General features: G+C 64.0%; 4 protein-coding genes across 6 annotated transcripts; 2 read left to right on the top strand and 2 right to left on the bottom strand.

Moving 5' to 3' along the window:
* Positions 1–795: 795 nt before the first annotated feature.
* On the bottom strand, positions 796–2,234 carry LOC116454081 (claudin-3-like). Its single transcript, XM_032130251.1, has one exon. It carries the CDS (start codon positions 1,840–1,842, stop codon positions 1,198–1,200), a length of 645 nt encoding a protein of 214 aa, XP_031986142.1. The 5' UTR covers positions 1,843–2,234; the 3' UTR covers positions 796–1,197.
* A 4,757-nt stretch (positions 2,235–6,991) lies between these two features.
* On the top strand, positions 6,992–14,777 carry LOC116453951 (claudin-3-like). Its single transcript, XM_032129979.1, has 2 exons — positions 6,992–7,098; positions 13,944–14,777. The coding sequence occupies exon 2, from the start codon at positions 13,953–13,955 to the stop codon at positions 14,595–14,597; it is 645 nt and encodes a 214-aa protein (XP_031985870.1). The 5' UTR covers positions 6,992–7,098; positions 13,944–13,952; the 3' UTR covers positions 14,598–14,777.
* LOC116453952 (claudin-4-like) lies at positions 10,059–12,013 on the top strand. Its single transcript, XM_032129980.1, has one exon. The coding sequence runs from the start codon at positions 10,542–10,544 to the stop codon at positions 11,169–11,171; it is 630 nt and encodes a 209-aa protein (XP_031985871.1). The 5' UTR covers positions 10,059–10,541; the 3' UTR covers positions 11,172–12,013.
* Positions 14,778–15,105: 328 nt separating the features above from the next.
* Positions 15,106–17,737, bottom strand: METTL27 (methyltransferase like 27). 3 transcript variants are annotated; one of them, XM_032129977.1, is made up of 6 exons: positions 17,575–17,735; positions 17,373–17,501; positions 17,162–17,297; positions 16,945–17,037; positions 16,206–16,468; positions 15,106–15,983 (listed from the first exon to the last, which is right to left on the bottom strand). In XM_032129977.1, the coding sequence occupies exons 1-5, from the start codon at positions 17,680–17,682 to the stop codon at positions 16,230–16,232; spliced, it is 705 nt and encodes a 234-aa protein (XP_031985868.1). In that variant the 5' UTR covers positions 17,683–17,735; the 3' UTR covers positions 15,106–15,983; positions 16,206–16,229. The 3 variants fall into 3 exon arrangements, with proteins under 3 accessions (XP_031985868.1, XP_031985867.1, XP_031985869.1); XM_032129976.1 differs by having other exon boundaries at positions 15,106–16,468; XM_032129978.1 differs by lacking the exon at positions 16,945–17,037 and having other exon boundaries at positions 15,106–16,468; positions 17,575–17,737.
* Positions 17,738–20,009: the final 2,272 nt, after the last annotated feature.

The following is a 20,009-nucleotide window of genomic DNA, read 5'->3' as shown; positions in this document are numbered from 1 at the left end:
CGGAGCATCATGGCGGCGGCGGCGGCGGCGCGCGGGCCGTGACGCGACGTGCGCGGGGGCCCCGCCCCTGCCCCGCCCCGCCCCGCCGGGCGCCCCCCCGCGGCAGCAGGGCGGCAGCGCGCGCTCCGGGAAGGTCACGGCGGGGCCGGTGCCGGCGCTTCCCCCGCGGGCAGCGGAGCGGGCGGCGGGACACGGGGGTGGGGGCCCGGGGAACGTGAGCCGGGCGGGGCGGCTCCCTGCGGGCGGGGGTTCCGCAGGGCCCTGCCGCCCGCTGCCGCCCGCAGGCACAACGGGACCGGGCGGCGCAGTCCCGCACTCGCCGCCCCCGGCCGCGCTTCCCCCAGGACCGGCCCCGCGCTCCTGCGGCCGCTCCTGCCCCTTTGTCCCTGCCCGCTGGAGCGTGGCGGCGGGCGGGAGGGAGCGGCCGAGCAGGGCGGCCTCGCCCCAGCGGGGCTCCCGGGCGGGGGAAGCGCCCCGCCGCCCCCCCGGCGGCCCCAGACTTTGGACTGCGGGCAGGGAGTGTCCCTGCGGCATCCAGCGGCTCCTCCGCTGCTTCCCGCCCCGACCGATCCCGGAGAGCTGCCCCTGGAATGCAGGGGGACAACGGGTCCGCGCCCCGAGCAGGGCCTCCCGGGGCGGGAGGGAGAGGGGCTGCGGCTGAGCCCTCTGTCCTCGGCCCGGTGCCACTCGGGGGCTGCCGTAGCAGGGTGTGTAGGGTGACTTGGGGGGCTGTACCCCAGTGTCCCCCCTCCCGTGCCCACCTGGATCGTGCCCCACATCCCAACGACACTCGGGTACCAAAACAGGACACGTTTATTGACAAATGTAACCGGTACAGACCACGCGTAACAGGGACAGACGGTGCCGGGCCAGCAGCGATGGGGGGCTACAGCAGGGAGGCACCGTCCCCATCCCGTCCCCATCCCGTCCTCATCCTGCCCCGTCGGCGTGGCAGGACCTCGCCGGGCGCCGCTTCTCCCGCCGACCCGAAACTGCCTCGTGTTTAACCGAAACTGTCTCTATTTACACAGCCCGGCCCTGACCCCGCGGCCGTCCCCAACCCTTCCTTCGCGCCCCCCCCCCCCCCCCCCCCCGCCCCGGTGCTGCCGTCCCCGGGCCCCACGGAGGGCGATGAGAGTCCCAGGGTGGGTCGGTGGGGTGGGGGATGTCGGGGGGTTCCGGGGGACCCTGGGGGGCTCAGACATAGTTCCTCTTGTCGTAGCTGGTGACGGCGGAGCGTGGGGCAGAGTAGGCCACCTTTCCCGTGGGGTACCTGTCGTCTTTGGGGGGGCAGGAACAGCAAAGCAGGGCCCCCCCCAGCATCAGGAGTGCGGAAGCCGCCCAGCCCACGTAGAGCGAGGTGCCCAGCTCCCGCTTCTGCGCTTCGATCACCAGCGGGTTGTAGAAATCCCGGATGATGGTGTTGGCTGACCAGCAGACAGGGATGAGGGTCATGACACCAGACAGGAGGAAAATGACGCCGGAGACGATGGTGATCTTGGCTTTGGTGCTCTCGTCCTCGACGCAGCGGGTGCACTGGGCTCCCACGATGGCCACCATTAAGCCTATGACGGCCAAGATGATGGCCACCACCAGCAGGGCACGGGCGGCTTGCAGGTCCTGCGGCAACGCCAACATGGAGTCGTAGACCTTGCACTGCATCTGCCCCGTGCTCTGCACCACGCAGTTCATCCACAGCCCTTCCCAGATGATCTGGGCCGTCACGATGTTGTTCCCGATGAAGGCCGACACCCTCCACATGGGCAACGCGCAGCAGATGATACTGCACAACCAACCCAGCACGGACAAGGCCACGCCACCGATCTCCAGCCCCATCGACATGGTGGTGGACGGTTCAGTGACGTGCTCCAGGCGATGGCGGAGAAGAACCCACGGACCGAGACCGTCGCCGTCACCCGCCGCCGCTCGCAGCCGGGGGATCGGCTTACACCTGTGCGCAGCGCTATTTATGCAGGCTGGCCCCGGGGTGGGGTTTCAGTGCTGGCTGCTGGACGCTCCTCTCCGCTCCTCCGTCACCATCACCTGCGTCCCACACCCTCCCCTTTGTTTGCAGAGATGGAGCCAGGTAACCAGAGAAGGGCGGGAGGAGGAGAAACGCCACCTGCCACAGCCGTTCCCTGGTTTCGGCCGATGGGTATCGGGAAGCACTACCACCATGCTCGTTCCCACCAAACCCCTTCTGTGGACCTGGAAATGGCAAGGGTTCACCTTTCCCCCACAGAGGTGCTAGCAGGTCAGGGTTTGGTTGATTTCTGGAGCGTGGTATCGGTGCTCACGTTTAACTGGGGTTCGGTGACCGTTGGGCACCTTTGCATCGCCGTGCAAAGTGCAACGCCTTCGCCGTGCCATGAGGTTTGTGTCACCATTCCACGGGACCTGCGGGTGCTCCCGGCCCAGCAGGAACCCCTCCAGCCTGGCCCTTCCTGTTCCCACCCTGCTGGGCCGGGAGCACTATCAGAGATCCTCTGACTGACTGATAAATATCTTTACTCATCCTGCACAAGTCTTGTGGCCTTGAAGGAAGCAGATAATGCACGTAACCACCCTGGCAGTGTCACCCCGACAACCTGAGCTGGCACCTGGCAAAGGGAAAAATATCCCAAGGCATGAGCAATCCCTTCAGGCCGGGCAGCAAGAGTCCCATGGCTGTGGGGTGCATGTTTCCCCCCCTACCCTTGCATGCCGGGGGTAGTGCCAGTGCTTTCAGTCCCCCTCCCCCAGGAATGTGGTTGCTGGACACAGGCTTGCTCCTACCTGTTCCCTGCCTGCTCCAAAAATCTCCTCTACAACTTATTAACTACTCAAGAGCGTGGTGGGATGCTGGCAGCTGGTGCCGTGCAGCTAGGATGGGGGGGAGCCCTGCAACTGCCTGGCTGTGCCCCATGGTACCCTGACACCCCACAGCCAGAGGGGTTGGAGTTGGGTGCTCCCATATTATCCCGACAGCCAACAGCCAGCGGGGTTGGATTTGGGTGCCCCAGAGTATCCCAACACCCCATAGCCAGGAGGGTTGTATTTGGGTGCCCCGCAGTGCCCTGATACACGGTGTCTGATGAGCCACCTTCTATTGCCCAGCAGCACTCTGAACCCCCATAGCCAGTGGGGTCACCCCACAGCACCTGATACCCCATGTATGGCTGGGTCAGCTGTTGTCACCCCATGTCACCGCAGCACCCCATATCCACCCAGCCTGACCTCCAGCCCCTGCAGCACCTCATGTCTGACCTCCACCATGCGGTGGCACCCCGATAACCCCGTATCCATCCTCTGCCAATCCACAGCATCCCCAAAATACCCTGTACTTGGCTGGGTGAGCTTCTGCCACCCCACTGTAACATGATCACCCCCCGAGGGCACCCAAAATCCCCACAGCCAGCCGGGGGGGTTGCGAGGCTGACCCTGTCTGTGCTGCTGGGGGGAGCCCGTGCAAGCAGCCCCCAGGGTCCTGTGCCCTTGTTGCTGGGGGTGCTGGGGGTCCCGGCCCTCGGGGGCACCTGGGGGTGGGTGTCCATGGTCCAGTGCTGTCACAGTGATGGTGGGCACAGGGCCAGGCTCGCTGGGCTGCCAGCAGCAAACAGGGGGGTTGGGCTGCCGAGGGCCCCCACATGTGCAGGGAGGGGAGTTCCCGCAGGCCCGGAGTGCAGAGTGCACAGGCACACAGGTGAACACGCACACCATACAGACACACACACACACCCACCATACAGACACACACCACACACACACACCATACAGGCACACACACACACACACACACCCTACAGACACACACACACCATACAGACACACACACACACCCACCATACAGACACACACCACAAACACACACCATACAGGCACACACACACACACACACACACCCTACAGACACACACACACCATACAGACACACACACACACCCACCATACAGACACACACCACAAACACACACCATACAGGCACACACACACACACCATACAGACACACACACACACACCCACCATACAGACACACACCACAAACACCATACAGACACACACACACCATACAGACACACACACACACATACCATACAGACACACACCACAAACACCATACAGACACACACCACAAACACACACACCATACACACACACACACACACCCCCACCATACAGACACACACCACAAACACCATACAGACACACCACAAACACCATACAGACACACACACACACACACCATACAGGCACACACACACACACACACACACCCTACAGACACACACACACCATACAGACACACACACACACCCACCATACAGACACACACCACAAACACACACCATACAGGCACACACACACACACCATACAGACACACACACACACACCATACAGACACACACCACAAACACACACCATACAGGCACACACACACACACACACACACCCTACAGACACACACACACCATACAGACACACACACACACCCACCATACAGACACACACCACAAACACACACCATACAGGCACACACACACACACCATACAGACACACACACACACACCATACAGACACACACCACAAACACACACCATACAGGCACACACCACACACACACACACCATACAGACACACACACCACACCATACAGACACACACACACACACCATACAGACACACACCACAAACACCATACAGACACACACCACAAACACACACACCATGCACACACACACACACACCCCCACCATACAGACACACACCACAAACACCATACAGACACACCACAAACACACACACACCATACAGACACACACCACAAACACACACATACACACCACAAACACACACACACCATACAGACACACACACACACCCATACAGACACACACCACAAACACACACACACTACGTACACACCACAAATACACACACCCCATACAGACACACACACACCACAAACACATGCACACAAACACCACAAACACACACACACCACAAACACACACACAGAAACACACACAGACACACACACACACACAGACTCAAAGTCACACACACAGACACACCCACACACAGATGCACATACACAGACACACGGACACACAGCTGCACACAGACACACAGATACACACACCCCCTCTGCCGGCAGTGACGCCCTGGCATGCAGCCTCACACACAGACACACATAGTCACATGGACAGACACACAGACACCGACAGACTCATGGACACACAGACACATGGACAGACACAGACAGACACACAGATAGTAATGCAGCCAGACGCACAGACACACAAAGACACAGGGACAGACACATGGACAGACACAGACAGACACACAGATAGTAATGCAGCCAGACGCACAGACACACAAAGACACAGGGACAGACACATGGACAGACACAGACAGACACACAGATAGTAATGCAGCCAGACGCACAGACACACAAAGACACAGGGACAGACACATGGACAGACACAGAGACAGACACACGGACACACAGCTGCACACACAGACACACAGACACACGGATGGACAGACATGCAGCCAGACACACAGACACACACACAGACATGTGGACTGACGGACACACAGACACACACAGCCATACAGACAGTCAGACACACAGCCAGACACACAGACTCACAGACACACAGAGACTCACAGACAGATTCCCAGACACACAGACACACAGAGACTCATGGACACAGACAGACAGAGTGACAGACAGACTTACGGACGCACACACAGACTCAGACACACACGCAGTGGCAGAGGTGAGCAGGCACGCTCTGCTGGTGCAGGTGCACACCCACACCCGCACCCAGTGCACGCGGGGCTGCGGGGCTGCGGGCAGGGGTTACCCTGGCAGGGCTCTGGGGCAGGGGGGACCCCAGGCAGGGCTGTGGAGTGTGAGGATGCGCCAAGCAGGGCTTTGGGGTAGGGTTATACCCCAAACAGGGCTCTGGGGAAGAGGGGGTGGCACCCCAGACAGGGCTGTGGGGCACAGGGGTAGGGGCAGGGTTATACCCCAGGTCTGTGGAACAATGGGAATACTCAATACCAGGGCACCGGGCAGGAGAGATAACCCACGTAGGAGTGGGGGGTAGAAGGGAGGGATACCTCTGGGTAGGAATATGGGACAGGGGGGATACCCCAAGTAGGGCTGTGGGGCAGGGGAAGAGAGAGATACTCGAGGCAGGTGTATGGGGTAGGAGCTACTGGGGCAGAGCTGGGGTGGGACGGGGCAGTGAAACACCACAGCCCCCGACCCTGCAATCAGAGCTCTGCACGCGGCGTCCCCACTTCATCATCCCAAATTGCCCAAAGTACAGGCTGTGTCCAGTGTCGTGCCGGCCTGGGGCAGCTGCTGCTGCCTGACTCACGATGGAGGAAGGGGCAAATCACCGGGGTTTCGGGGTGCCAGCCACCCCCGGCAGGACACATTCTTGTGGTGAGCAAACCAGTCACTGGTGTTTACTGAGGAGTTGAGCAGGGCCGGCGTCCCTGGGGGATTCCTGGGAGCACCCCCATCCCAGCTGCTGCATCTCCCTCCCTGGTGCGGTCCCTCTGCACTCCCTCACAGCTGGGGAGGGATGAGGAGTATCCGAGTCCCTCGGGATGGGGACAAAGTGTGGTGGCTGCAGGAACTCAGTGGTGACACGGGGACAGGTTTGCTCCACTGTGATGCAGAGACCCCAAACAAATGTCAGACCCAAAGGTCACAGGAGCATCCCCGGTTTGGAGGCCCCAAAGGAAGGATCCCTGCGCTGACACGGGGGACACCCACTGCAGCATCCCCCATCCTTGCATCCAGCACCCGGCAGCACCCCGGGGGTGAGCAGGAGGTGACGGCAGAAACCGCCCCGGGCGCCGCGGGGCCGCGTCCCACTCGCGTGCGCGGCGGGGCCGGGGTGTTCCCCGCCGGGGCTGGGGTGTTCCCCGCCGCTGCGGTCGGGAGTTCCGGCGCGTTCCCCCCCGGGGGAGCGGGGCCGGGCCGGTAAATGCCGCCTCGGCTGCTTATATTTCAGGCGCGGGGCTGCTGGCTCTGCCCCGGCCAGGGCACACAGGCAGCCCATTGTTGGAGCCCCTTCGGCGCGGCGGGAGCAGGTGAGGCGGCTCCGAGCATCAATGGCAGCTCTGTCTGCCGGCGGGGCGGGGAGGGAGCTGCGGCACACGGGGGCTGGGGGCGGCGGGGGACATGGGCTAGCGGGATGTGGCAAGGGGCTGGTGGCTCGCTGGGGGATGCTGGGCCATGCCTGGGGCATCCCCACCCCGACAGCTCTGATCGGCTTCCCCACGGCTTTGCCGTGGCATCCCGCTTCCTCCGAGCATCACCCCGGGAGACCCCCATTGCACCGCCCGTGACCCCCTCCCTGATCCATCATCTCCCCCATCCCTTCGCCAACCACCTTGGCAGCGCTTGGGGCTGTTGTCCCTGTTGGGAGCCACTTGTTGCTCAGAAATTGGACAGAGTTTTGACTTTCAGAGCGACTTCAGGCCAAAGGTCCCGTCTCTCCCAGCGGGGACCCCGCAGGTCCCGGCGCTCGGCTCCCCTCCCGATAAGACTTTGCTTTCCCATAGTGAGAAACAACCTGACTGTGCATATTTGAGTCGGTCGGAGGGGTTTATGTTGGGCAAGGATGTTTTTTGGGAACATTCAGTCTCTGGGCTGCCGGTAACTAATCCTCGGCCCTGGTGGGGAGAGGCTGCCCCGCTCCTCACGGGCTGAGTGGGAGGGTTGTTGGCCGTGCCTTGCTTGGCAGATGTGAAGCCAGAGATCCCGGTGGAACATCGTTTGCTGGAAAGTCTCACCTGCCTTTTTGGGACCTTGAGGTAGCCGGGTTGGTGGGTCCATGCGTGGGTCCTGGGGGATGAGGGGCTCTCGGCTCAGTGACACGGGGTGTGTGAGGTGGGACTGTCACCTGTGTCCGGGGCGGGGATGTCCCCAAACCCTTTTTGGCAGGAGGTTCATGCCCCAAGCCCTCTCTCTCTGCAGAGTGTCCTCTACCCTGAGCAAGGTCAGGGTGACACAGCCTCTGCTGTGCACCCAGCAGTACCTGGCATTGTGGTGACACTGGGTTTAGTGTCACCTCCCTGCCTGGGAATGGCCTCACTGCCCAGCTGAGGGGCTGCAATGTGTCCCCATGCTGGTGAACAAGTGTCCGAAGGTGTTTCCTGATGGATATGCCAGGATGGGAGCTCTGCCCTCACCAGTCCTCGTAGTGCAGTGGAACAGGGATGGGACCCCAGGCTCCCACATGTCCTTCAAATCCCACTGGATTTGGGGGTGGGAATCCACACCTGTCTGGGTGCTGGGGCAGGTGGTGGGGGGTGAAGGCTTGGGATGGGTTGAGTGTGTTGAGTACCCCATTTTTGGGTGGAGGAGCTCCCTGCTGAGCAAGTGGGCTGTGGTCCCACCAGGACATGTGCCTGTGCCATGGCTCCTTGCAGGTGACACTGGGGCAAAGCTGGGACTGGGGTCCTGCAGGATGGACTGGGAATGAGCACTGGGATGGGGCTGTGGGGCTGGTGTCCATGAGTGGTTTCCCTGGATGGCATGTCCTGAGGTGCTTGGTGGTCCCACCTGTGCTGCAGCACCATCCTCGGGCTCCAAGGGCACTGGGGTTGGCTGATGCTCCTCTGCTCCGTGCTGAGCCGGTGCCTGTTGGCCTTGCTGGCCGGCAGTGCTGGGCACATGGGGCTGGCGGTGCTGTCCAGGCAGGTGTGGCACTGAGGAAGGGCACAGGGGCTGCCCCTGTGTGGCAGCTGCCAGTTGGAATATCTGTCACGTTCCAGCATTAATTACAGTAATTGGCTGTCAGAGGCTGTGCTGGTGCCTGCTCTGCCTCCGAGGGGGAGTATGAGCAGCTCAAGCTTTGATGCTCTGTGCGCGGGGGAGTCCCTGTCCCCACCTTGCCATTTGTCCCCAGCCCAGAGACATGTCCCCACGTGTCTGCAGGGACACGGCCCATGCGAGCCACACACACATGTGGGTGTGTGCTTCTCTCCAACCCCAAATAATGTGGTGGTTACAGCAGCTGGCTGGGAGGTGAAAGCCTCAGGCAGAGTCTGGCCCCGGCGGGGATGCTCTGGAGCCTTGTAGATTAAAGGGAGCCCTTGACCACAAGGCTCTGGCTGCAGGGTGGACACTCTGGTATGTGAGCAATGCGGGCATTCCAGCAGGACAGAGCACAAGTCAGGCAGGCAGGACCCTGACCATCCCCTTAGGCTGGGGTCTGCTGTGAGACAGGGGTGTCCCCAGGCATCCTCCTGGCACTGCAGTGCACGGGCCACCAGGCTTGTCCCAGCACACTGGGACGTGATGCCCAGGGACATCCTGGCACCAGCACCAGCAGCTCCAGAGTCTGTCATACCAAGCAGACCACAAGTGGTTGGATCGTGATGGTAACGCCAGTGTTTGGGAAAACTAAGATTATCTCAGTGCCTCTTATCTTTTCAGAGGCCCAGGATTAAGCCGGGGTGATGAAACAGTGCAATGTCCGTCTGTCCGTCTGTGCCGTCTGTCCGGTGTTGTGCTGCACCTGTGCAGGTGCTGCAGGGGCTCGGAAGGAGCGGGGAGGGGACCTGTGTGGGAGTCATGGATTAAAGGAGGACAGGTCAGCTGCAGTATGGCATCAGTGCTGGCACTGGACTGGCCTCGGCACTGGGATCAGTGGGTATGGCACTGGGGCACCGCGAGGCCGGATCTGCCCCTCACAGCCCCAACCCACCCAACCCCACCAGGCAGGCAGTGGGACATGGGCAGAGCTGGGGCTGAGGGTGGCTGTGTGAACCCTGGCTCAGCACTGGAGCACCGGTGGGCTGGGTTTGGGGTCTGCACCCCCCATTGCCCCAGGCAGTGCTGTCTCTCCTTCGTGGGGAACCGGCAGCTGCTCCAACCGGTTTGTGGGTCTGGGCGGTGACACCTCCTGCCCCAGGCCTAATGGAGGGCAGGGAAGTGCTGGTACGGACGCCAAGGAGCAAACAAGGGCTGCTTGTGTCCTGCCGGGCACAGAGCCCAGCAGCCAGGGAGGACAACGTGCTGCTCCCCCAGCACAGGGCCATGGCGGGGCCAGAGGCTGGGCTGATGTTGGAGCAGTCATCATGAGCTGGAGGGAAACTGAGGCATGAAGGCATGAAGGAACCCCATGCAAGTGATGGAGCAGAAGGTGCTGGCAGTGATGGCAGAGATATCCCGGTGCCTGGACACCGGCTCTTCCCCTCTGGCATCACGGGCTGAGCCCCAGCGCTGCCCTGGGCATGTCCTGCCTGCCCACAGCAATGGGATGCACTCCTGCACCTGGGTGGCCTGATCCCGGTCCCCTGCATCCTCCTCCGTGGGAGCAACCGGGATATTAAGTGTCATCGCTGCAGGGAGAAATACAAGTGGAAGAATCCCGGGAAACTGGTTCTACCCCTCCGTCCGGTGCCGGCGGCAGGCCGGCGGCTGCGGCGGCGCTCCTCCCTCGGCAAAGGCATATAATGCCTGCCATGGTCCCGGCAGCCGGCACTGCACGGCGGGAGGCGGGCAGGGGAGCGGGCAGCGAGCGATGGCCTCCATGGGGATGCAGGTGCTGGGCATCGCCCTCTCCGTCATCGGCTGGTTGGCCTCCATTCTCTGCTGCGCGCTGCCCATGTGGCGGGAGACGGCCTTCGTCGGGAACAACATCGTGGTGGCCCAGATCATCTGGGAAGGGCTGTGGATGAGCTGCGTGGTGCAGAGCACGGGGCAAATGCAGTGCAAGGTGTACGACTCGCTGCTGGCCCTGCCGCAGGACCTGCAAGCTGCTCGTGCCATGGTGGTGGTGGCCATCGTCCTGGCCATCCTGGGCACCCTGCTGGCCGTTGCCGGCGGCAAGTGCACCAACTGCGTGGAGGACGACACCGCCAAAGCCAAGGTCATGATCCTCTCCGGCATCATCTTCATCGTCGCCGGTATCCTCATCCTCATCCCCATCTCTTGGTCGGCCAACAGCATCATCCAGGACTTCTACAACCCGCTGGTCTCCGACTCGCAGAAGCGAGACCTGGGCTCGTCCCTCTACGTGGGCTGGGCGGCCTCGGCGCTGCTGCTGCTGGGGGGGGGGATCCTGTGCTGCACCTGCCCCCCCCGCGGAGAGAAGCCCTACTCCGCCAAGTTCACGGCTGCTCGCTCGCTGCCAGCCAGCAACTACGTGTAGGAGCCGCCGCGCCTGCCTGGACGCCCCGGCCGCTCCGGGGAGCGGGGACCTCCCGGGACACTCAACCTCCCCGGCTGGGACTGGCCGGGCGCCGGCGCGGTGCGAGGGAGGGCAGACAGAGCCGCCTTTGTTCCACCGGGATTCAAGCCGGTTCTTTAGTCTCGGCTGAGACAGGGAACAAGGAGATCCTGTCCTGGCTGCCCGCGGTGGGAGTCCTGCTCCCCCCGGAGCATCCAGATGAGGCATCTTCTCCGAGACATCGCCTGATCCCCTCCTCGAGCATTTCCTGGCTCCCGGTATCGGGGTGCGCCATGTGGTGACACAGCTCGCAGGAGCCCGTCCCGCGGGTGGCACAGGGCTCTGTCACCCCGCGTGGAGCTCCCCGGGACGTGTCTGTCCCTCGGGGTGGGTGGCGGTGTCGGTGCTGGCAGGGACAGCGAACCTGTCCCGCGTGGTCACGGGGACGTGGTGGCTCTGCAGACCCCGGCAGGGTCTTGAGGGGTGACAGGGGCTCTCACCTGCCTGTTCCCTAAATTTTGACTATGACCTACTTTCGGGGCTCGGAGCGGCCGTACCGAGTGTGATTTCTCGCGGCAGCTCCCCAGGGCGGGGGCATCATTATCCTGGGAGTGGGAAGGCAGCGGCCGGGCTGGGAGAACCGGTCGGGGAGGCAGGACCGGAGCGGGGCTGTGCCCCCGCATGGAGGGGGCGACTCCCGGACCCGACTCTATCGCCCCAGAGTGGGGTGCCTGGGGCCGGGAGTGGGGTCTCACAGTACCCCTGGCTGTGCTGCCGTCCGTCCGCGTGTCCAGCCTTCTCGCATTAAACGGCAGCTGCTCAGACCCTGCTGTGCCTCGTGTTCTTTACCCTCTCCAACACCTGCCTGGGTGGTGGGACAGCCCGGTGCTCTATGCCCTGGGCTCCCGCCCCCCTAAGAGATCACCCAAATCTGCTCCTCGGAGCCTCGTGAGATCCCCGCCGCCTGTTCCATCCCTGGCATCACTCACCGCTCCCCTCCCGAGCGGCCCCGGAGGTGACAGCGGCTGCTTGCACGGCACAAAGCCTGTCCCACGCCTGACCCGCCGCGATCTTCCCACCCGAGCAGGAAGAAGGTGGCGGGCGCCCACCGGGGCGGGTCGGGGCGCGCTGGCCCCGGGGCCACCCCACAACCCCGGCTGGGAGCGCCCCGGGGCCGGCGTGGGCAGCGCCGGGTGTTTTGCCTAACTCGCTTCGGGCACGGCAAGTGCTCCTCTGGCTTGGGAACATCCTTCCTTCCCACCTCGGGGCTCGTGGGGACGAGAGGCGACTCCGCCTGGCTCTGGGTGTCTCATCTGGATCTGAGGGCTTGAGGCCTCCCAGCTCCCCAATCCCTTCGTGGGGCACGGGAATGGTGGAAAATGTGCCTGTAGCCCTATGGTGCCGGCGGCCAGGTGGGAATGTGAGCACAATGCTCTCTCGAGGACCCCTGGGGAACCATGGAGCCACCACCTGTCCCCCTGCAGGCGGTCACACACCCTGGTTTGGGTGTCTCCTGTGGCCCAGGTCCCGCTGGCTGGGGAAGGGTGCCCGGGATGGGTCCCATCATCCCGGCCCCTGCCTGCCTGGAGCACGGGGAGAGGGACTGTGATTTTAGCCCAAAGGGTCTTTCACGGCCCAGGGGATGCAAAGTGCCAGTGCTGGGTGTCCATCAGGCTGCTGAGGGATGAAAGGTGCTGGGGAAGGAGTGGGGATACAACGGGAGAGGAGAGGCTGAAGTAACCGAAACCGGGACAGGGGAAATGGTGGTGAAACCTCTGGCAAGAGCCGCAGGGTGTGCCAGGCACAACCGATACCCGCTGAACTCAGGGCCATAAAAACCCGTCTGGTCCCAGCCACCAAGCGCAGCGCAGGCACCCACGGGTGAACTCTGCTCCGTGAGGGGCTGAGCTGGGTTTGGGCTGAGCCAGGGCCACAGCGGTCACATGTGACCATGATGGAGCTTCTGGTGTGTCCAGCATGTGTCCCTGTACCAGCCACCCCTCTCCCAGGGACACCACCTGTGTGACCCCATAGCCCCTCACCCGGTTTGCCCTCTCGGGGCTGCTCTGGGGTGGTATCGCAGAAGGTGCTGAGACCCAGAGCCGGGATCAGAGCAGACCTGAGCTCTGACTGATTTCCATTTCCTCCTGGAGAGGAGATCCCGGATCCAAAGGTCGCTGCAGCATGGCTGTGAGGGCAAAGCCAAACTGGGAGCAGGCACTGCTGAGGGGGGTGGGGGGCTGCCTTCCCTGCCCGTGTCCCTGGCATGAGGCTCGGGGCTGGGGAGGCTGAGCACCAGTGGTGGAGTGGGACACGGGGTGGGCACTGGGGGTTGGCCAGTGACATGGGGTGAGTGTGGGGTGGGGATTTTGCCCTCTGGAGCACTGGGGGATGGGCACAGAGAGCCCCCTATCCTACTCCCCAAAACCCATCCCTTCCCTGACACTTGCCATGCCCTGGGAAGGGGCGATGGCAGAGGCTGTGCTGTGCTGTGGGGCCAGTGTGACACACAGGGGCTCCTGCACCTTGGCCTGCTCGGGGCCTGGGTCCTCAGAGCCACACGTGTCCCCATCCTGTCCTGCAGCACCGCCCCATGGCATTCATGCCCCCATGTCCCTTGAGTCCCCGTGTCACTCATGTCCCCATGCTGTCCTGCAGCCATTCCCACCCCGGTGGGGAGCAGGACATACAAACAAAGCCCATGCTGTCCCTGGCTGGGGGCTGTGCCTATGACACCTGTGCCCTGTCCCGCAGGAGCTGCCGATGGCGATGATGACCATGCAGATGGGAGGGCTGATGATGGCCGCACTGGGCTGGCTGGGCTCCATCCTCACCTGTGCCCTGCCCATGTGGAAGGTGACTGCCTTCATTGGCTCCAACATCGTGGTGGCCCAGGTGTTCTGGGAGGGGCTGTGGATGAACTGCGTCTACGAGAGCACGGGGCAGATGCAGTGCAAGGCCTACGACTCCCTGCTGGAGCTCACCTCCGACCTGCAGGCTGCTCGTGCCCTGGTGGTCACCTCCATCTTCGTGGCCTTCCTTGCCTTCCTGATGGCCCTCTCGGGAGCTGACTGCACCCGCTGCGTGGACGACAACGGCACCAAGACCAGGATCTCTGCGGTGTCAGGTGTCATCTTCATCATGGCCAGCATCATGCTGCTCATCCCCGTCTCCTGGTCTGCCAACAGCATCGTCAGCAACTTCTACAACCCCATGGTGCCTGAGGCCCTCAAGAGAGAGCTGGGGGCTGCCCTCTACATTGGCTGGGCCTCCAGTGCCCTGCAGCTCTTCGGTGGCGGTGTCCTGTGCTGCTCAGGATCCCAGTCCCAGCAGGACCACTACCCCAAGAAGTACCGGGCAGTGAAAACCTGCGGCCCGATGGGCTATGCCATGAAGGACTATGTGTGAGCCACTGTGCCCAGGTGCCAGCCCAAGGCAGAGCACCACTGTCCCTGTCCCATGTCCCCATGCCACCCCTGCCCATGCACTGCCTCCTCCTGCCCATCCCCACGCTGGCTGACCCCCAGCACGGTCCCCATGTGTGCCCTTCCCCAGAGCAGGGACTATAAACATCCTGGTGCCACCAAGGCTGCCTGGGCTCATTTTGAACAGCGCGGTGTGGGGAGGATGGTGATGCGTCCTGGGGGTGCTGTGCCCTGCCAGCTGCTGTGTTCCAGCGCCTGGAACATCCCATGTTCCCGTGGGGATCAGCTCCTGGTGTTCCCTGCAGCAGGAAACTGAGGCAGGGAGAAGATGCTGAGAGCTGAGAGAGGCACAGGGGGACACCAGGGGCTCTCAGCCCCCGTGGACTGGGAGGGGACCCCAGACAAAGGCTTGAACCCCCCCTCCCGGGCTCCTGGCCACCCACCCTGGAGGGTCCACATTCCCCCTGCTCTGGGAACAGCACACAGCAGGCAGACAGCAGGGACAGGGTTTATTGAACAGGCAAGTGCAGGGCTGGGGACAGCCACAACCCCTGGCTGCTCAGGGGACAATGGGGAGGGAGAAGTAGGGCAGCTACGGATGGGCACAGGGACACAGGGGACAAAGCACAAGGGTGACAAGAGCCATGGGGAGGGTGAGTGTGGAAGATGTGGGATGCCCTGGGTGAGGGACAGGGACAGACACAGCCATTGCCTCACATTGGGGAAGAGCTCCTGAGGGGAAGGATGCAACCTGTTCCCAGGACCATGGGAACAGGATGAGCAGGAACAGGTCTGAGGGAAGGGAAAAATGAAAAAAGCCCAAATATTCTAGCAAGAAATTTGGGTAAAAAACTTCCCAAGGGAGCAGTGGAGGAGGAATTGTGGAGGCAGCCCAGCAAGGGGCTGGGGGAACAGGCTGGGCAGGCAGTGCTGGGTGGGGAGCAGCCACCAGCTCCCCAAATCCCTTCCAAACTCATTTTCCACCCAGACCATTAACTACAAAGCTGTGGGAAAATGAGAGATTCCAGCAGCTGTTGTGGGATGAAAGGCGGATGTGGCACTTGGAAAGCCTCTCCAGCTGGGAGCCACCTCAGCATTGCTGCTCCGGCTCTGGATGTGGAGGCTCCTGCACCTCAGGGCTGGGTTCAGCCCTGGGAAGGATGAGGATGGGAAGCCACAGCACACAGTGATGGGGACCCACCCCTAACAGTCCCCAGGTAAAGACTCTGGGGGTGGGAGATGAAGGAGGATCCAGATTTTGACCATGAGTGCTGAGGTGGGTGAGGTGGGGAGAAGACATCCTGGATTGGACATGCCTTGGAAAGCAGCCATGTGGGTCTGTGAGATGTCATGGTGAGCGCTGAGGTGCTGGGGACAATGCCTGAATGTCAGAGCTAAAGGTGGTGCCCAGGTGACCCTGGCAAATCCAGGAGACCCTCCCCATGCCGAGGAGAAGACAATGGCCCCAAGCCCAGACTTGGGGGAGAAGGAACCAAGAAAGGGAATGGGGAAACTCCCCCAAAAAAACTCCCCCTGCCCTGCTCCAGGAGGGGGTCACTGGGCTCAGTTTTATAAGGGGCCCAGTGCTCACCCCCCTCCAGAGCCATGCTGGCTCTCAGCCTTCCTCCAGGTGCGGCACAGGGCACTTCTGGTAGATGTAGACCACCCCGGAGATGTAGCCGGTGCCCTGGGTGCTCTCCTCCTCGGTGGTGGCCCTCTCCCAGTATTCCACCTCCTGGGCCAGCAGCTTCTGCCAGGCTCCGCTCCGCTCCAGCTGCCCCATCGCCGCCTCCAGCTCCGCCTTGTACCGCAGGTTCGAGGGGTTGCTCCTCGTCGTCAGGCACAGGAAACCGCCTGCAGGACAGGAGACAGGTAACGCTGACACAGCGTGTCCCTCTCTGGGGATGGCACCCCCTGGCAAGGGTGGGGACACGGAGAGGCACTGAGAGCCTGCCAGGAGTCAGCGCGCAGGGAACAGGCAGGGCAGGGGCACAGACAGGGCATGGACAAGGCAGTGGGCAGGCCACAGACAGGACAGCAGGCAGAGATGGGCAGGACAGGGGGCCAGTGGGCAGCGGATGGGCGGGATGTCACGCCTGAGCACGGGCTGTCACACACCAGCACTGCTACTGCCACCTCCTACCTTGTCCCGCTGCCCGGACCTGGCAGTGGGCAAGGTCAGGGACCCGTGCCATCGCCCGTCCTTTGGCAGCAGGGACAAGGCCACGGGTCCAGCGTCCAGCGGGATGGGGACCCACATCCACCGGAGCCCGGTGTCCTCATCCCACCACCCCGGGGGTCGCGGCGGGGAGGGGACACGGGCCCGTTACCCGACTTGGTGACCCGCAGCAGCTCCGGCAGCACCGTGCTCGACACCTGCCCCTCGCCCAGGGCCCCCACCACCGTCACGGCGTCGTAGTGCTCTGCGAGGACACGGGGCGTCACCGGGGGCCCTCCGGGGCTCCCCCCGCCCGGTGCCGGCCCGTCACCTGCGGGACACGCGGGTGTCACCGAGGGGTCCCTCCGGGGTCCGGCCCCTCCCGTTACCTGCGGGCGCGGGCAGCGGCTCCGTGCCCAGGAGGCAGAGCCGCAGCTCCTGGTAGAGCCCGGTGCTCCGCGCCTGCTCCAGCATCCCCGCGCTGCCGTCCACGCCGTGCAGGCAGCGGAACCCGCGCCGGTGGAGCTGCGGGGACAGAGGCACCGTCACCCCCGCCCCGTCCCGTTATCTCCAGCCCGCCCCGTCCCGTCCCGCCGGTACCTCCCGCGCTACGAGCCCGGTGCCGCAGGCCACGTCCAGCAGCCGCGCCTCGGCGCGCGGCGCGGGGAAAGCGAAGGAGAGGGAGGCGGCGGCGAGATGCGGTGCCCGGTACTCCAGAGCCGCCACATCCTGCGGGGACACGGCGGTCAGCGGGGACGGCCGCGGCCACCCGGCGCTCCCGTCCCCGCGGGGTCCCCGGTACCTGCTCGTAGCGGGCGGCCCAGCCGTCGTAGAGCCGCAGCCGCTCGGACAGCGCCGAGCCCCGGTGCACCGCGGCCACCTGGTCCCGGAGCGCCGCCGGCAGCCCCATCCCGGTACCGGCCGGGCCCCCGCGCCCACCGGCGGGGCTCCGCCCGGGACACGCCCCCCGCAGCCCATTGGCTCCGCCCCGATCGGGACACGCCCCCCGCAGCCCATTGGCTCCGCCCCCGCTCGGGACACGCCCCCAGCGCCTCATTGGCTTCTCCGCCCGCCCAGGGCACGCCCCCAATCGCGTTTTGTCAATGACCCCGCCCAGGACACGCCCCCACAGAACACGCGATCCCCGTCCAGGCCACGCCCCCTCGCCCTCCATTGGCTCCGAGCGCCCGCCCCGGCCACGCCCCCTCGCCCTCCATTGGCTCCGAGCGCCCGCCCCGGCCACGCCCCCCGCGCTCCATTGGGCGCCGGAGCCGCCCCCAGAGCGGGATCGGGGCGTTGGGAGCGACCAAGTGCGCAGGGCAAAGGGGGGGGACGGGCCGGGTGTCCTGGGATTCGGCCAAGTGTCTGAGTGGTGACCAAGGGCCCCAGGACGGTGTCGGGTGCCCTGGGGGGGATGACCAGCTCCAGGGATGATGACATCAAATGCCCTGGGGGCGGGGTACCGAATTCCCACGGCGGGTGGCCCCAGGAGCCCCAGGGCTACCACTTTCTCCCAGCAGTTTCCACTGTTTCTGCTGCTCTGTCACTTAGAGGGGTCAGTTCCCATTGCGTCACTCATGTCCCAGGCGCGGGGACAGTGCCCTGGACGGGTCACCTTCTGCCCGGCCCCGGGCCCCAGCCCCACACGGCCCCATCCTGCATCCGCATCTTCTTCTCCCACTCCGACCGTCACCCAGCTCGGCCAGCACCCGAGCCCCCCGTGTCCCACCGTGTGCGGCAGGGAGAGCCCGGGACTGCCCCGGGGAGGGGCCACCCACCGCCGGGACAGGTCCTTCTTGTCCTGACCTGCCCATCCCGCTCCCGCGGGGCGGGGGTCGTTCTGCGCTGCCCCTCGGCGACAGGGGACAGGAGCGGGCAGTGGCTGGGAAGGAGGAGGCACATTCTGGCTCCTGCGAGGAGCGGGGAGTTGGAACTGATGATCCCTGCTGGGTCCCTTCCAGCCCGAGGTGTGCCATGATGTATAATCTGCGTGGAGTTTGGGTTTTGCTCAGAGCAAGAAACACCCCCGAGAAGCAGCACGATGCACAAGGCGGGTGGGATGTCCCCTCCGGATCACAATTCTCTGGAATGCCCGATGCACGTTCCGCATCCAGCTGCGTTATCTCCCGAAGGGCTGGCCCTGGCAGGTCACTGCCGGAGTCCCCTGGCAAACCAACCTTTGGTGCCGCAGCGAGGACGAGGGACAAGCTCTGGGACAAGCCACAGCTGTGCCCATCGCCTCTGGCTGTTTCCAGCAGCGAAACAGACGGATCCAGCCGCTAGTTAGTGACGGATTCAGCTGCTAATTAATGACGGGAAGAAAATGCGGTTCCCTGATGGAGCCGGTGGCTGCCCCGAGGCCGCGTTGGTGGCTTCGTCACCTCATCTGCGGTCCCCGTGTCCTCCTGCTCCTCTGCCCTTCCGTGGCTGGGGACCTGCCCGCGGTGGCACGGGGGGCCAGCCCAGCCCCGCGGCGGGCAGTGCTGGCCGGGGCCCTCGAGTGGGAGCCCTGCGCCCGCGGGACCGACCCCGCGCCCCGCCGGGCTCCGGTGTCACGCCCGGGGACGGCCTCGGAGAATTCCTGGCGGAGCGACAGAGGACAGTGCGGGGCTGGGGGGCGGCAAGGCCTCGGCCCTGGGACAGCGGGGACCGTCCCCCCACACCTGAGGACACCGGGGTGGCTCCCAGGCGGCGTCCAGGGGGCTGCAGCCCTGTGGCAGCTCCTGCCACTGTTCATGAGCATTTTGTCCCCTCTGCTGCCACCAGCGTGGGCCCAATCCTGTCCCTCGTGCCTGGCGTCCCCGGGAGAGCTGTGGCCTCCAACAACGGCCCTCACAGCTCATCGTGGTTCCCACCACTAATTGAACCTTCCTTTACAAACGCTGCCCCTGTCTCTGCTGGCCCCAGGGGCCACTGGGCCTTGCCTTCCACAGCCTTGACCCGCACGGACCCAGCCCCGAATTAGCCGGTGCTTTCCCAGGCATCCCCTTCCAGGGCTGGCTGGCCCTGTCACAGCACAGCTGTGCACACATCTGCACCCTGTGTCACCACCACCACGGCTCTGGGCTGGCTGCCACCCAGCTGGAGCCAGCCGGGGTCTGCACCGGACCTGCTGCCAGCACTGGATACCCTGGGCTGTCCCCGCTGACCGCAGGGGACAGAGGTGGCAGCAGGCTGTGGCGGGTTGGAGCGTCCCACGGCCAGTGCCGGTGCGAGGCTGGACTTTGTCCTGACACG

The sequence above is a fragment of the Corvus moneduloides genome, chromosome 20 (assembly GCF_009650955.1).
Source record: "Corvus moneduloides isolate bCorMon1 chromosome 20, bCorMon1.pri, whole genome shotgun sequence".
NCBI lineage: Eukaryota > Metazoa > Chordata > Aves > Passeriformes > Corvidae > Corvus > Corvus moneduloides.
Note: the sequence above shows the minus strand (reverse complement) of the source record. Positions and strands in the feature narration are given on the sequence as shown.

What these genes read in the sequence shown, in the direction of transcription:
- LOC116453951 (XM_032129979.1), top strand. Translation starts at nt 13,953, where the DNA reads ATGGCGATGATGACCATGCAGATGGGAGGGCTGATGATGGCCGCACTG.
- LOC116453952 (XM_032129980.1), top strand. Translation starts at nt 10,542, where the DNA reads ATGGCCTCCATGGGGATGCAGGTGCTGGGCATCGCCCTCTCCGTCATC.
- LOC116454081 (XM_032130251.1), bottom strand. Translation starts at nt 1,842, where the DNA reads ATGTCGATGGGGCTGGAGATCGGTGGCGTGGCCTTGTCCGTGCTGGGT.
- METTL27 (XM_032129976.1), bottom strand. Translation starts at nt 17,682, where the DNA reads ATGGGGCTGCCGGCGGCGCTCCGGGACCAGGTGGCCGCGGTGCACCGG. An exon ending in GGGCCGCCCGCTACGAGCAG is followed by an intron (nt 17,502 to 17,574) that starts GTACCGGGGACC and finishes GTGTCCCCGCAG; the next exon opens with GATGTGGCGGCTCTGGAGTA. An exon ending in GCTGCGGGTCACCAAGTCGG is followed by an intron (nt 16,469 to 16,944) that starts GTAACGGGCCCG and finishes CCTGTCCTGCAG; the next exon opens with GCGGTTTCCTGTGCCTGACG.